A 16,284-nucleotide genomic window follows, 5' to 3' on the forward strand; every position below is an offset into this window, starting at 1 on the left:
TGCGGAAGCATTGTTGTATATGGCGGAGGATCTGCATCATAAAATCCCATGATGCATTCTGATGTATAAGCCTTATAGGGCTCACCAACAAATATAAATAAGTCTCTTATCTACAGGACAGTGAAAAAATACTTTTGGAGTGATGCAGCTGGATGACATGGGGGTTTTATTCACTCGGATATTGACTTTAGTAAGCGGCAAATGCCAGCTTCAACAAGAGAGGCATTCCACACAGACACACATCTGAGAGGCTGTTTTGGGCATTGCCTTGGAGATGGCAGAGAATGGGAGAGAGTGGAACTGCTCCTCTTTCATCCATCCCAGACACACACACATACGCGCACACACACGCACAGACACTGACATCTCTGGTGACAAACAGGCCTTGATCTTCTCTGTGGCTGTTTCTGCTGGATCAGCCATGTCATCCTCATACCGTCTCTGGAGCTTCAAGCGTGTGCGGCGAGTGGATAATGACAGGATATATATTTTACAACGGATTGCTCCTCGCAGATCAATCATGAAAAAAGACATACTTCTTGCATGGTGTCAGGGAGAAACTATTTGTCAGGGAAGATGGTGGAAAAAAGATTGGGAAGATGGAGGACAGGACGGAGGGCCGTGTGAGAGAGATGATGGAACGCTAGAAGAGCGGTCGACAGACAAAGTCAGCCGATCTTAAGTGACCGAGCAGCCTAACCACTACTGAGTAAGACACTACTGTAGTCTCTATTTTAAGACCTGGCAGAAAATGAATAGTACATTCATTAGTGTATAATCCCATGGACTTCATATTTTGTATGTTTCCCTAACATTAGAAGGAGCCCTTTATAGCTACATGGGGAGGGGGTCCTCTCCCATGGGGGCCGCCATGTTGCGCCTCCATGTTTCTACGGTAGCCCAGAACAGACAAATGGAGAGAGAGAGAGAGAGACCATATCACAAAATACATTTCAAAAATCTATCAAGGAACCTCAACACTTGAAATGGGGCCGCTCAATGCTGTCATAGACGATGACGTCATCATGGAAGTACCTAGTGGCACCGTGGATAAAGGCTGCCCCACACTACAAGATAAATGTCCCGATATCGTGGCCGATTTGCCCCTTACGAGAATCGGGGTGGCGTTCCCATGGCAGCCGAATCGGGACGAAAATCGGCCAAGATTATCCTGTCTGCCGTAGTGTTCTAAGATAGAATCTCATAAACTTAAGACCTCCCGATCTCAAAATCTGGGTTATCCAACATGTTAGATATTTTCGGCATGTTGAGTGTGTAGTCAACATAACACAGGCCAGTTCAGGCCACCTTGAAAGAGAGGGGTGGCCAGCTACATTCTACACACGACCTTTGACCTCTCACATAGATAATGGATGAGCTAAGACAAGTAATGATGAATAAAATGATACGGTCATGTCACTATAATTCAATGGGCATATAGATTAGACTCGGCTTGACAAATAGCAGACCGTTCAATTCAATATGGGGTGAATGGGATTAATGGGTAAAGCCTTTATTTTATAATGATTGTTTGTGAAAGATGAAGAAACAAACCTACATGGTGGTCTACACAGACATATCAAAGAACCATCCTTTCTTGGCCCCAAGGATAAGTTGATACAGAAAAGCTGTTAAATGTATCAACTAGTTGGTCCAGAATACGACAGTAAATAAACTATCAGGTATATCATTTATGGAGAAGTAGCGCCACCTGTTGTCGATTTACCTGATATATGTATTTCTTTTTCAATTCATAAACTTGGTGGCGATAAATGTTCTGTTTAAAACATAGAATCATATAATATAATGGACATTTTATTTGTAGGTATTATATATTTATAGGACAAAATACTTAACGTAAATATCCTAATATCAACCCACAAATGTAAGCTAAATATTGATATAATATATGTAATATATCGTTACAAAATATTAAATCTGAAATATCTTATGGTGCTATATAGAATCACTGAAAAACAAGTTTATATAATTTTTACATCATGTGATATCGTTTGCATCAGCAACCAAAACGCCGGTATCCACTGCGCATGCGCAGATTCTCCAGCCCGTCAGAGTCACGGCAGGGACGCAAACATGGCGTCTTCTGTACACAGGCTCTCAGCACGTTGGTTGTCTAAGTTTGTGAGTTCGGGTCACCGTCGTGCTTGTCTTCGGCTTATCGTCGAAAGACATTCGTCCGGGAGTTCAGCGTTCCTTTCGGGGTCGCCGCTCCACAGGCTAGCGGGCGGTGTGAGCTTATGGGGGTCCGGTGGCGGAGACGCCGTGACATTGAGAGGACTGACAGGTAAGATAGCATTAGCCCGAAGAGCGAAGTTGCTCACTTTCCGGATGACGGCGGAACCCGTTATTCCATTGCATGTCGGTTTCAAAATTGCTATGCAAATAATGCATTAAAGTAAAAAGAAAAGAAAAATGGCAGTGCTGATGCTGAGAGAGCAGTTGTCAGCTGGTGGGTTGTGGAGTCCACCCCGGGGTCAGGGTACATTGTGTACATGGTGTCCCTGCTCGTTACATCAGGGGTCTGCATGCTCTGCTTTGAGTAGCTTGTTAGTAGTTGTTCTTAAAGTTTGGAATCTTTCCTACCACCCAGGAGCATCATGTCAGTGTCGTTTCGGCATTAACGTTGCAGTTTGTCAATTGGCAGAACATAATCATTCTGCACACCCGGATAGCTTGGTTTCAGTCACTGTCAAATGTACACAAACTTTCATTAACGTTTATCTTGCATAAACACGTACATTTAAATGTTATGTGTTGGTAGGAAACATTATAATGTTATTATAACATTACCAACCAAATGTTAAATACATGAATAATAACGATATGATGTATGTATCTCTCTCCAGCAACAGGATGTCCCCAATCAAATCGCGTCAAACTGTTCCACACCAGCAGCCCAGTGGGAAACAAGGAGGACTTTTACAGTATCCTCGGTGTTGCTCGCACTGCGTCACAGAAAGACATCAAGAAATCCTACTATCAGGTCATTAGCATTTATTTTCTACCTTCTTTTAGTCGCTTTGTTTTTAACTTGTTAATGTAAGATGTGAAGTCAAGCAGGCAAAAATCTTGAATGAATATAAACCTATGTGAGTGATTATACTATTTGTTTCTCTGTGTTATTTCTTTCTCTTTGTTGTTTTCAATCAAACAATGATAAAACAATGTATGCCTCCCAATTAAGATGGCCAAGAAGTACCACCCGGACACCAACCCAGATGACCCAGGCTCCAAGGAGAAGTTTGCCAAGATTGCTGAAGCCTATGAGGTGCTGAAACACTGTACATAGTGATGGCACATTTCTTAGAAGGATAATAATTGCAGACTGACTCTGTCTAAACCATTATCGTAGGGGTATAACAAGTGTTACACCTACTTCACTTTACGCTGCTTACTGTTGACGTAGCGCGCCCTTTTGGGAAATAATAACAGAAAATAAGAGAAAAGTAGCTCAGAGGTGAACAACAATCTATAAGTAGCATAAGCATCCCTTCTTTATTTTGATACGGCTCCATCATGGCCTTTCTCCTAAGCGTTGTGTCCAGTGTGGATCCAGTGACATCGGACCTGTGTGCAGGTGCTGAGCGACGAGGTGAAGAGGAAGCAGTATGACACGTACGGTGCGGCAGGCTTCGACCCCAGCCGGGGAGCGGGCGCCGGGCAGCAGCAGTACTACCGCGCAGGCAGCGCCAGCGTGGATCCCGAGGAGCTCTTCAAGAAGATCTTCGGGGAGTTCTCCGGTGGCCGGGGATTCGGAGACTTCGGCAGCATGTTTGATCAACGGCCCGAGGTACGGAACGATGTATACTAGACAGTGTGTCTATAAGACAGTGTACACTAGACAGTGTGTATATTAGATGGTGTATATGTAGCAGAGGCCGGTTCGAACGCTCGCGGGTCTCGAACCTGCCACCTCTCGAACTACAACAACACTACCGGCATGGGAGTCGAACGCTCTAACCACTGAGCTAAAAGCCCAGGCTTCTAACTCAGCGGCTAGAAGCGTTCTTAAGGCTAGGGGTGTGAGGATTTACAACGTACTACCGCCAGCTAGCCCAGGCTAGTTGGCATCCGTTACATATACAAGACAGTGAACCCTACAGTGTATATCAGACAGTGAATATAAGACTGTGTACACTAGACAGTGTACATACAATAAACAATGCATACATCTACACAATTCCGATGTGTAACTCAACATTACTAGTTGAAGCATTTAAATTGGCAAAATCTAAAATCGCCACTAATTACTTAATTTCACTCCCTTCCTTCTCTCTGTCCACGCCCCTCACCAGTTTGTGATGGAGCTGACGTTCTCCCAGGCAGCGAAGGGCGTCACCAAGGAGATGACGGTGAACATCGATGACGCCTGCCAGCGCTGCGATGGGAAGGGGAGTGAACCCGGGACCAAAGTCTCCAAGTGTAACTACTGCAGCGGCACCGGAATGGTGAGCCACCTCAGAGAAAGTCAACTCGGTTCATGTGTAGACACCCTGACGACCAGACTATCCCACGCTTCACATCGCATTTAGCAACGGATACAATATCTGTGTTCAAAAAGTGGCCATATTCAATGCCAGTTCTTTTTTGTCTTTTAAGGCTTGATCGAAAAAATTTGTGAACAAAACTCGGAGAACAACATGGCTCGTTTTATGTTACAAATATTGGTGTTTGTACTCAATAAAATACAATTGCTGTTCAATATAATGGGTCCCAATGGATGGCACTGGTGTTCCTTAAGAAAGAATCACCAGCGATTTCCAACCGAGAATTTGGTCACACAAGTGCATATTGGCCGACCAATCGACCAGAACTAGACAGCCCTAGAAACCAGATACTAGGAGCAACTGAGTGCTGGAGCTTCTGTCCAAGTCTGTGTTTAATGGGAAGAATCCTGGCGTCTCCATCTCTAAACCAACGGATCCAAGCAACACAGCTGGGCCTTGTTTAAAAGTTAATATTGTAATGATTGTCCAAGCACAACACTTTAAAACGGTATCAGGATGTGGATTTTATAATGCCAAGTCTCTATTATTTCTCACGACCAAAATGCTTTCTTAGCTCAGACAAAACAACAAAGAATGCACCTCACAATTATTAACTAGTTGTGTTGAATTTACACAGCCTTAATGCGCGACTGTTTTGAATGTATAAAAATACAGTTTACAAAGGTTAATGGAAAGCGTGGCGTTAGGATGGATTTTTTTTGTATTTTCAAATGAAGAATGAGTAGAATACAGATCTAAGCGTGTATTTGCAAAATATCTGAGTTTTTTGTGTCTGCAAAATAGTTGTTAATTCACGGATATACAAATGTACACACGCATTGTCAAAATATTCCAACAGATTTCAAATGTCCACAAAGAATGTCATTCTGTTCAAAAATAATATTAAGACAAATCTACCCCCATATATTGCTGCCTGATCCTACTACTACTTTCTTCGCACATCTGCAACCTCGACAGCCGAAATGCGGAAAAATCCGATGTTCGGCCCTATATATCGGTAAAACAAAATCGGACAAACGTTTTCCCGGTGAAGCCCTCATGTTGATTCGGAGCGCTCTGCCTCTCTCCCCGTAGGAGACGGTGAGCACGGGGCCCTTCATGATGCGCTCGGCCTGCCGGCGCTGTGGCGGGCGGGGCAGCATCATGACCACGCCCTGTGTGCTGTGTCGCGGCTCGGGGCAGACCAAGCAGAGGCAGACGGTGAAGGTGCCCGTGCCCGCAGGTACATGAGGGCGATGACTCTTCAGAAGGGGCCAGCCCAGGAACGGGGAACATGGAAGGCTCCCCATGTTTTGAGAACGATGTCCATGGGTGGCAACTGACTGCATGTTTGGTGATTGTGTTGCGTTGTGTTCGTCACGTTTTATTTTCATTGGTATTTTACAGGGGTGGAGGACGGCCAGACAGTGCTCCTGTCCGTTGGGAAGAAGGAAATCCTCGTCACATTTAGGGTTGGTTGGCCTGATTCAAAATAATAATGTATATATTTTCTTAAATGGCCCATATTTAACCACCAGGTTTTTAGTGATTAGCCATTAAAAGTCCTTTAAATATCTGCCCTTTCCTGTGGCTTAGTTACATCACAAGAGGGAGTGCCACCCAGATGTATGCTGGATAGATCAGTCTACCAGCATACCCAGTCGTTTTTACCAACTAGGCGTATCTATCCACCATCCATCGAGGTGGCCACTCCCACTCTGTTGTCGCCATGTCACAGGGCAGATTCTGAGACTGCCTGTGAAGGCTTATCACTCTCACAACTGGTGGTAAACTCTGTGCATTTGATTTGTTGTCTTGCAGGTACAGAGGAGCCCGGTGTTTAAGAGGAACGGGATGGACATCCACTCTGACGCCATGATCTCCATCGCTCAGGCCATCCTTGGGGGCACAGCTCGGACCCAGGGCCTATACGAAACCATCAGTATGCAGGTACCTTAACTAGTCTCTATGAAACCATCAGTATGCAGGTACCTTAACTAGTCTCTATGAAACCATCAGTATGCAGGTACCTTAACTAGTCTCTATGAAACCATCAGTATGCAGGTACCCTAACTAGTCTCTATGAAACCATCAGTATGCAGGTACCTTAACTAGTCTCTATGAAACCATCAGTATACAGGTACCTTAACTCGTCTCTATGAAACCATCAGTATACAGGTACCTTAACTAGGCTCTATGAAACCATCAGTATACAGGTACCTTAACTAGGTTCTATGAAACCATCAGTATACAGGTACCCTAACTAGTCTCTATGAAACCATCAGTATACAGGTACCTTAACTAGTCTCTATGAAACCATCAGTATACAGGTACCCTAACTAGTCTCTATGAAACCATCAGTATACAGGTAACCTAACTAAACCCTAACCAGCAGATGTCTTCATAATTGGAGGAGCTCGCTATCAGGTTGAATAGAGATCTGTTTTGAATGAAAGCCTGCAACCCAGATTCTCGGTTCAGCATGGCACACAGTTCTGGTTCCACAAGGTCTCACCATTTGTCCTATTGCTATCACTCATTGTGACAAATACTTGTGACGGCACACAGTAGGGATGTCACGAGAACCGATACTTCGGTACCAAGTCGATGCCACAATTCTAAAAACGTGACGGTACTCGTTTTTCTACAGTACCGTAGGTACCGGGGATTCAATTCCTCTGGACGTAATGTGGGCAGCATATACACCTACAAGTGTAGTCTGCTGTTAAATTCCAAAGGAACACGGAAGATGGCAACTGCAGCTGCAGCGAGTGCGACAGCTCCGCCTCGACTCGTCGAAAAAAAGAATAGTACGAGTCGTGTCTGGAAGTACTTTGTTTGGAACGCTGCGCCGCGCGACTGTTTCAGACGGGACCCGTTTCAATGTTGCGCTTCTAAACACGCATGGTACGACTGCGTGTGGCATCACTTGCATGATGTTGTTTTGGTTGAATATTGGCAGGTTGTAGTGGGTGCGGCGTTGAATGAACGTGCGTGTGTTGCGAGCGTATGCGATTTCAAAGTAACAAACCAACTCAAAGCCGATACATGCATCCAAAACTATTCATTCAAAACCAAATACAAATACAAACAAATGAAAAACTGCGTTGCTTATTTGCTTCAAATACTTTTTCTTTTCAAAACTTGGTAATTAATACGGCGCGGTACCGAGCGGTTGAAAACAATGTTGGCGTCTCCTGTGGCTGCCTTGCGCACCTGCGTTATATTACTTAATATTAGGTTGGAAGTTATGTTTTAAACCCCGCCATGCACGCAAGTGTAAACGCGAGCCGCATAGCTGCATGACTGCCTGCTTTCAGAGCGTATTTTTATTTATTTTTTTATTACTTGAACGCTACATGCCACTGTTCTTTTTTTGTAATGTTCATAGTGGTTTATTTTTATTCATTACTTGAAGGCTACATGCCAGTGCCACTGTTTTTTATGTTTAAATGTTTTTAATAAATGAGTGTATGTTGAAGTACATGGGATTTAGTTTTGTTTTTTTGCATGGTATCGAATTGGGTATCGAGAATCGTGGAATTTCATTGGTATTGGTATCGACTACTAAGTTTCTGGTATCGTGACATCCCTACCACACAGTAACTTTTTGAATTGAATCAGACGAAGGGGTTTTCACTAACCTTGTTGACAGATTGAAATACTGTGTGCCTCTTTCCCTACGGCATGGTACCAACCCTAACCCTCAGGAAGGTTACCAGAAGGCAGTCAAAGCTATGTTGTCCTGGTGCTCCCCAGATTCCCGCCGGCTGCCAGGTGGACCAGACCATCCGGTTGCAGGGCAAGGGCATCCGCAAGATGAACAGCTACGTCTACGGAGACCACTACGTCCACATCAAGATCCGAGTACCCAAGTAAGACGCTCACACGTGCTTCATTCACTACCACTAGGGACAGTGATGCCAAGAAATACATCATGTTGGGTTTAATCTCCTGGCGGTGCCCTTGACCTAGTGCCTAGTGCCTTGACCTAGGGCCTTGACATAGTGCCTAGTGCCTTGACCTAGTGCTCTTGACCTAGTGCCTAGTGCCCTTGAACTAGTGCCTAGTGCCCTTGACCTAGTGCCTCGACCTAGTGTCCTTGACCTAGTGCCTAGGTCAAGGACACGGCAGGAGTTTTAACCTAACATTATGTATTTTATGGTATCACCATCACTAGGAATTGTGATACCCAAAAATCACAAACGCCTTCACACATTCACATGACTTCCTCTTCTTCTAGGAAGCTGAGTCGGAAACAGCAGTCGCTGATGCTCAGCTACGCAGAGGAGGAGACGGATGTCCCGGGAACGGTCAACGGCGTTACCATGCCGACAGGTCAGACCACAGCGCATCCTCGCATATACTTTGTGTTTGTTATGTCTTGTTTATGTCTCATTTATCATGTTTTTTTCAGATAAAAAAATAAAATAAAATAATTTAATCAGAAACACAACAGCAACCCGGCCACAAAACCACACACAAAACCAAACACGACACCATTGTGCAAACACGCTCATGGTCTTAAGACGCAAATCTCAACACACTGGAGGCCTAACCCTGTACTCAGTACTCAAGTAGGTGGAGTAGCTGTGCTGATGCAGTGTGTGTTTGCCACCAGGAGGGGGCAGCAGCAGCTCAGCACGCTCTGCATCACAGGGACAGGACAAGCAGCCACAACATGAGGAAGAGAAGGAGGAGGAGGGGGGAGGCTTTTTCGCCAAACTAAAGAAAATGTTTAGCTGACACACTGCAGGTGGGAGCATTCACATTACACAGTTCATATATATGCAGTATTCAAAATGTGTCTTGTTTTTTGAACAAACAAACATTCAATTATCTAAGGTCACAGTTTTAGTTTCCAACACTCCACCACCACTTCAACCACCACTTCAATCTAGTCTCGTAATTTACCAAAATAAAAAACATTTTCTAACTCTGATATTTTCTAACTTTACATTTGTTTCTCATCTCGGTTCTCTTTTCATAAACAGGTAAATAATCAGGAAAAAACGAATGGTTGGTATGAATGAAAACAAGATGAACTCTCCACTGTTTACCAACGGATTTCTAGGTCAGAAGACGAGGAGCAACGCAACATAATAGCTGTTGAAAGTGAAGTCAGAGGCCCCCCTAGTATGTCAACAAGCTGCCAACACCTGCCCATCGGTCTGAAAGCAGACAGGTGTGACACTGAAACAACACAACAACTATTGTATTACCTGGAAGGAGTTTGAAGCCGTGCTTGCCCGTGGACTCTAGGCAGTAGGTGGAATCCACCTGCATCACTCACCAAGACAATTCATCTCAAGCCCGGGATGGAAAGTACAGTAAAGACAAACAACACTATTCACACTGGAAATGAGTGAATCCATTTTTTGCTTTTCTGTTTTAGAAGAGATATTTTCAGAGTCAGAGCGAGGCAAACGATTGACGATGTGTTGAAGCCAGTCAGACTGGCCAGCATGTCGCTGTGGACTGCAGAATGGTGGCCAGAGCTCTGGTTAACACCACTGGTTGTGCTTTTAAGTTGAACAATGTCAATGTCATTGGTGTGTGTGACAATTCTGTCTCGAAAATAGCTATTTAAATAAATTGTTATTAACCAATAATGTAATTTGTTTTATTCCTTAAGTGAACTGTAGATGGCGCCATTGAGTCAGTAAATGTCAACATTGACCATCGTTGAACAAGTTCATTGTTTGCTGCTTTGTTGTATGTCCATAATAATGAGAAACAGTCACACAATGTGGTCACATTTGATGACAAGGGCTGTGTTCAAAACAATAGGAAAGTGAATATTAAAATGTCACAGGTTTTAATTGGAGTAATCCTGTATGACGACCTCATATGGTTGTTAAAGCTATATTTTCTTTTCCTTGGGCGTATTTGAGCCATTTGGTCGGTCTCTACGGTAGCAGTCATGCACTTCACGCCGGGACACGACCATAAGAAAACAGGTCTCATGACCGGCGGGGTCGCCAGTTCAAATCCCCAGGCCGTCTGGTGAAGTCTGAGCGAGCAGAGTGAATGGATTACTCCCTTCTCCTCCCACATGAACTACTGCCCCAGCAGTTTAACACATGAACTATTGTACCATCAGTTCTGCTACTAATCATCCGAGCTGCCGACAGAACCCCATCCATCCTGACTCCGAAAACTCACGTTTTCGTTGTCTCCCGTCTGCCCGACACCAGTGCGGTGGATGCGTCTGTAATCGCCCCATGAACTGCATTTGTAGAGCGCTTTTTTTCTAACCAGAGGCCAATCAACGCACTTTACAATATTGCCTGACATTCACTCATTCATGCACACATTCACACACCGACGGCGGAGTCAGCCACGCAAGGAGACAGCCAGCTCGTCAGGAGCAGCCAGGGTGAGGTGTCTTGCCCAGGGACGCCTCGAACACTCAGCTAGGAGAAGCCGGGGATCGAACTAGCAACCAGCCAACCCGCTCTACCTCCTGAGCTACATGCCACCCATGCGTGTAGTACTGCAGCTCAACCGACCAACCGCCTCAATATCTTGCTGGATTTCTCGGTACAGTAAATCAGCGTCGCGGTCCCTTCATTATGATGTCACGATGAACGGGCTCCTCCAATCGTCGGGGAGGAGGAGAGACGCAGAGAGCCAGAAATCAAAATAACCCCCTGGGTTGTCTGGAGGTCCCAAACCACAACCTCCATCAGGCCTTTTCCTCCCCCCTGGCAGGCGGTGGTGTGGCTGGGATGGAAAGAGAGGGGTATGGTTGAGCGAGAGTGGGTTTTTTATGTGGGAATAACTTTTTTGGTGTCTTTTTTTTGTTTTTGTTGGGTTGCCGCATCGACATTTTGTGTATGTGGTTAGTGTGAAAAATGAGCACGACTTGAGGGGAAAGTTATGAGTCGCTCTGTCTTTTTAAGTAGAGTACTTAAAAACAACACTTTTTTAACTGTTTTCTTTTGTTTTCTTATGTCCCCCACTATGTAGCCCGCTCAGGGGTCTGAACCGCATTATACTATTAATGGCTGTGTCTGCTACAGCGGAGCGTTGGGGATATTATTGATAAAAAAAAACATGGAAAAATTCCTTGTCAGTGCTCCTCTCCCCCCCTCAGTTGTAATGAGATCTGCTTCCATGAAAATACAGATAGTAACAGAAAAGCAACAGAGGACATTTCCAGGGAAACAGGAGAATGGAGCAGGTCACATCTCTCTATTTGCTGCTTCATTTGACTTCTCACTGCGGGCTATTCTTGGCCTTCCAAGGATTCGGGGTTCATTGTAGGCAACCAAAAAACGCTAACCAGTTCCATATGTTTCTAATTTGGCCTGGTTCCCGGTGTGATTTTATCTAGTATTTAGAAAAACGCTGCTTCTTGTGAATATGAAGTTTAACTTCAAAATCAGATTACTCGTTTTCTTACCCCATTACATGTCACACAGACGGCTTGACTTAAACATGATTGATGGACCGAATAAAAGTGGTTGATAGCATCTTTTGAAATTAACCGGGCAACTTCTCAGGGTTAAGGCAAAAAACAACAACCTGAGAGCTTTTTTGGCATTTTCACGGTAAAGCTCAAAGAATACACTCTTACTCATTGGCCTGTTGAGAATGACTTTTAAATCACTGTGTGATCATTCATTGAACAGACAATACCGAGCTTTTCAGCATCATTCAATGAACTCACTTTTTTCCCAGACAGCCAGACTTTACCTTTTGTAAGGGGTCAAACTCACTAAAGAGGGCAATTGGGAGTTTTGGACGCAATTTGCCAAATCACAGACAAGTATTTGACTTGTCAAAGCAGAAAAGCATATAGCCTCCTGCCAACGCAAACACATAAAAGCACCCGTGTGTCAATCACGCATGATTGACAGCTGGTTGCCGCGGGTGACTGGGAAAAGGATGTGGGCACTGTGGAATCTGATAATGAAGAGGCTTCCCATTGCCTGTACAGTGGCGGCGACCACACAGGTCCACCCAGGGGCAGTGGAGAGGGGCGAGATGGACATGTATGGGGAAGTGGAGCCTCGCTTTACTGGGGCTAATTATGTACTCAAACTTCTGAACAAACGCTGCACTCCCGCTGACTCCTATAATGAACACAGCTGCTCTGTGTGTGACTAGCTGTGTGTGTGTGTGTGTGTGTGTGTGTGTGTGTGTGTGTGTGTGTCTAGCGGCTACAAAGGTGTGATTACGTCCCAGGGCCGGAGACGAACAAACACTCTCCCTGATATCCCTGGTAACAGCCCCACGCTAGGCTGTGCTTCGGGGGGATTATTACACGGTCCAGAGGAGCCGTCCATGTTGTGGGGGACTGACGGTTTGTTTTGAATGTGGGGCCCACTAAAGCCTGGGATTTGCTTGCTCTGTGCCTGCTGGGTTCACTGGATCTTCAGGGGTGGTGGGGGGGACAGTGGAGGTTAACGGGGCCCAAGCCCAGTGCCCCTCTTCATGCCTAGGGGCTGTTGTTAGAGATGGAGGGGGGACAGGAAGACGACATGGATTTTTAATCTGGTTAACCAGTGGCTCCCCCTCAGACCAGAGCCACCGTCCCTAAAGGTCTCAGCTGTAAGATCCCAGGGTTTTTAGGGGTGAAGGTCTGGGAATGGAGACCGGATCAGAGTAGCGTGTGGTGAGACAGTCTCTAGGTGGTCTGCGTTGGAACCATGGTCCAGTGGTGTACCATCAGAACATGGCCCCATGGTTATGGTTCTGTTCGTATAGGGTTGGTTAAACATCTCGTGGAAACAATCAAACCAGAGCCTCATAGGGGTTACATGGAATGGAAAAAGCAGAATGGTTTGAGTCATCCATTCACGTCAGTATCTGATGCATGATCGTTAGGTCATTACACCTAACAGCAGCCACAAAATGGCTGAAATGGTGGTTGAAATGAGCAAGCCAAGCAATCAAACCGCCTTTTTTCCCAGTTGTTTGGAGACCCTTTGGAAAGAGCGATGCGGACATGAAAATGCAACTGAAATTGTGCTCTTCAGCAGTGACTCATGCTTGACATAATTACAGCTTTTACAACCCCTTTGGACCAAGAGATCCTGTGTTTACACACAGCATACAGTGTTTGCTCAAAATCTCTTACTCCAAGTTCACCACACATTACACCAGTAGTGATTGTCTACCTTTGTATGCGTGCGCGAGGGTGCGTGTGTGCGCGTGCGTGCTTGCACCCCTGTGTGTGTGTGTGTGTGTGTGTGTGTGTGTCTGCGTGCATGCAAGGCTAAAGGCCAACAATAGTTTCAGCCTGTTTCCCATTTCCTCTTCAATCAGAGGGACCCCACAATCCCCCATCCCCTCTCCTTCACCCCTAACCTTCAGTAATTACAGCTGGAGATCACTGCCACATGCGTGTGTGTGTGTGTGTGTGTGTGTGTGTGTGTGTGTGTGTGTGTGTGTGTGTACACGTATGTGCCTGTTTAATGTTTCTGTGTGTTCCTGTGTATTTACGCCTGTCTTGCGAGGTCAAGGAGATGTTCCGTTCATTATGAGGAGGTTGACCTTTAAATCACCGTTCACGTTACCAGATTGCCAAACCCATCCCACATGTCAAGTATGCTCACATCTGACCAATCACCTTCCTTGCTGCTACAGCCCCCTGCCCCCATCATGCACCTTGCTACCTGGAGAACCCCAACACACACACACACACACACACACACACACACACACACACACACACACACAGCAACATGTCACAGATGACCTCATGCTTCTCATGTTTTTAGTTTTCCGTCATTGCAATTCAATTTGAGGCGTCAATCTAGCCTGCCTCGGCAATTACAGCTTTAACTTGAAACTCACCCGTTGATTTTTCTTGGCTGAAACAATATATATTTCAAACGTTTTGTGGAGAGGGATTGCTGCATGAAGGGAGGCATGGAATATCCATTATCAGAATGAGCTCATTGTGGCTGCAGGGTGATGTCTTTGGAACAGAGAGCAACCTCTGGGAGATGCTCCATTTTACTCTAAGGAAGCCCAAAAAAGAAGTGAAAAATCCCCTGCTATGGTGTGGTGGAACGAGATTGTGTGTGTGTATGTGTACTCACTACTTGCGTATGTGCATGTGTGTTCCCCCACGTATGAAGCACTGATCGTTCTTTCTTCTATAGAGGTTACCTAACGCCAGGGTGTACGTGCGTGCAGGCACGCGGCATCACATTTCGACAGTGAGTGTGGCTGAGTTGACAAGCATCTGCATCTTAAGTTGTACCGCGGTCCCTCACACGGACAGACCAGAAGGCCGTAGTGCATGGCCAAGGGAGAGTTCACTCATCGTCCTCCAGGAAACTGTTCAAAGCTTCACTCGGTCCCTCCGCACTGGACGCACGGACCTCCAGTGGCTTGGGACTGGATTCATCATAAACAAAGGGAGCCAAAGGCAAAAGTAAACCAGACAACAAGACATGAATACAGCAAAACAAAACCGACAAACAATGCAAACATAACTCCAAAACAAAAACATGAACAAAGCCACTTTGAGTCAGAAATTGACAAAAGCAAAAACAGTTGCTTTTAACTACGTTTAATTCTACATTATTGAGTTCCAGTGTGTTTCAGAGTGTCCTTTCACGAATGTCTGCTGTATCTTTTGACGAGTTTAGCCGAGGCCAGAGCACAAAGGCAGTTGGAGCTGTCTGGTAAGGGTGGGGTATGTTTGAGTTATAATCCCCGCAGCCCGCCAGAAGTGTTGTGTTGGGTCAGGAACGTGGCCCAGCCCTCTGTTCTCCACAGGCTCAGCTATGTGGAGCACAATCCCTTGGGCTGCAGGTGCAAGTGAGATTCTGGTTGGGTCAAGAATGGACTTAAAAGAGACGCACATGACCTAATGCGGAGAGATTTATGTTTCCTGTGAGGTCCATTTTAGTTCTCAAAGGTGAATGTGATTTGCAGAGACATCTGTTTGAATTGGATAGTCCTGGAGTGCATCGCACTGCATTCTTCACTTAATCACGTCCTAAAAATAACAGAGTAATATTGATACGTCAGCCGACTAAAACCCAAAGCAACTAAAACTATTCTACTGAGCTTTATCAGCCAAAACATTTTAGACATGGACAATTGGAGAATATTGCAAGCTTAGGTCAGATTAAATGGTCAAGAGTACATGTGTGTTGATCTCCGATTCATCCTCCTGCTGGGAACATGTTGGATTTGAAGTCGGGTCCAAACCAGTGCTTAAAAAGAAGTGCTTCATTTTCCTTTTTCCCCCAGAAGGCATGCCTTTGGGAGCACAGATTGTTATGCACCATTTAACCGCACACTGATTTCCACTTTACATTTTGGCTTCTAATGCATGTCCCGAGAGCAGAAAGGCCCTTGTTTCTATTCTAAGTAATCTGTATTTTTGTGTTTCCCTCTGTGTTTGTGTGTCTGTGTTGCAGTGGTAATGAGTGGTAATGAATGGACTCTCAGTGATGTAACTTGCCACTCAAACCAGAGTCTTATGAAAGCGTGGTAGATGAAGAATCATTGTCTTTAATTATAACTGTACAGCAGAGACAATACTTATATATACAATACTTCGGCTGGTTGTGTTCCCGGAAGATATCGAAGTTGCGGTTAATTAAAAGAAGTTTAGAAAAAAGGTCGCCCCTTCTTTTGCCTTTCCGTTCCGGTTTCTTGGAAGGCTGAACTCTGTCATTCCGAGCCCGGGCACACATAAATATGTTCCTCGCTGACAGGCCTGAAGATTTAACTTGTCGGCAGAGTTTATGAAGTCGTCTGTCTTCCTGCCTAGCTCTGCTGGCCGTGTTTTTATGGAGACCTG

General features: G+C 45.2%; 1 protein-coding gene across 3 annotated transcripts; it reads left to right on the forward strand.

Annotated features, from left to right (window-relative positions):
* Nucleotides 1-2,084: 2,084 nt before the first annotated feature.
* LOC311340310 (dnaJ homolog subfamily A member 3, mitochondrial-like) lies at nt 2,085-10,120 on the forward strand. Of its 3 annotated transcripts, XM_084465208.1 has the most exons (12): nt 2,085-2,305; nt 2,868-3,004; nt 3,206-3,289; nt 3,599-3,811; nt 4,317-4,469; nt 5,604-5,751; nt 5,916-5,980; nt 6,330-6,458; nt 8,268-8,383; nt 8,752-8,846; nt 9,130-9,264; nt 9,503-10,120. In XM_084465208.1, the coding sequence occupies exons 1-11, from the start codon at nt 2,095-2,097 to the stop codon at nt 9,252-9,254; spliced, it is 1,476 nt and encodes a 491-aa protein (XP_084321334.1). In that variant the 5' UTR covers nt 2,085-2,094; the 3' UTR covers nt 9,255-9,264; nt 9,503-10,120. The 3 variants fall into 3 exon arrangements, with proteins under 3 accessions (XP_084321334.1, XP_084321336.1, XP_084321335.1); XM_084465210.1 differs by lacking the exon at nt 9,130-9,264; XM_084465209.1 differs by lacking the exon at nt 9,130-9,264 and having other exon boundaries at nt 9,583-10,120.
* The last annotated feature ends 6,164 nt before the right edge of the window (nt 10,121-16,284 follow it).

Source organism: Micromesistius poutassou (genome assembly GCF_964030765.1).
Source record: "Micromesistius poutassou genome assembly, chromosome: 3".
In the NCBI taxonomy this organism is placed as follows: domain Eukaryota; kingdom Metazoa; phylum Chordata; class Actinopteri; order Gadiformes; family Gadidae; genus Micromesistius; species Micromesistius poutassou.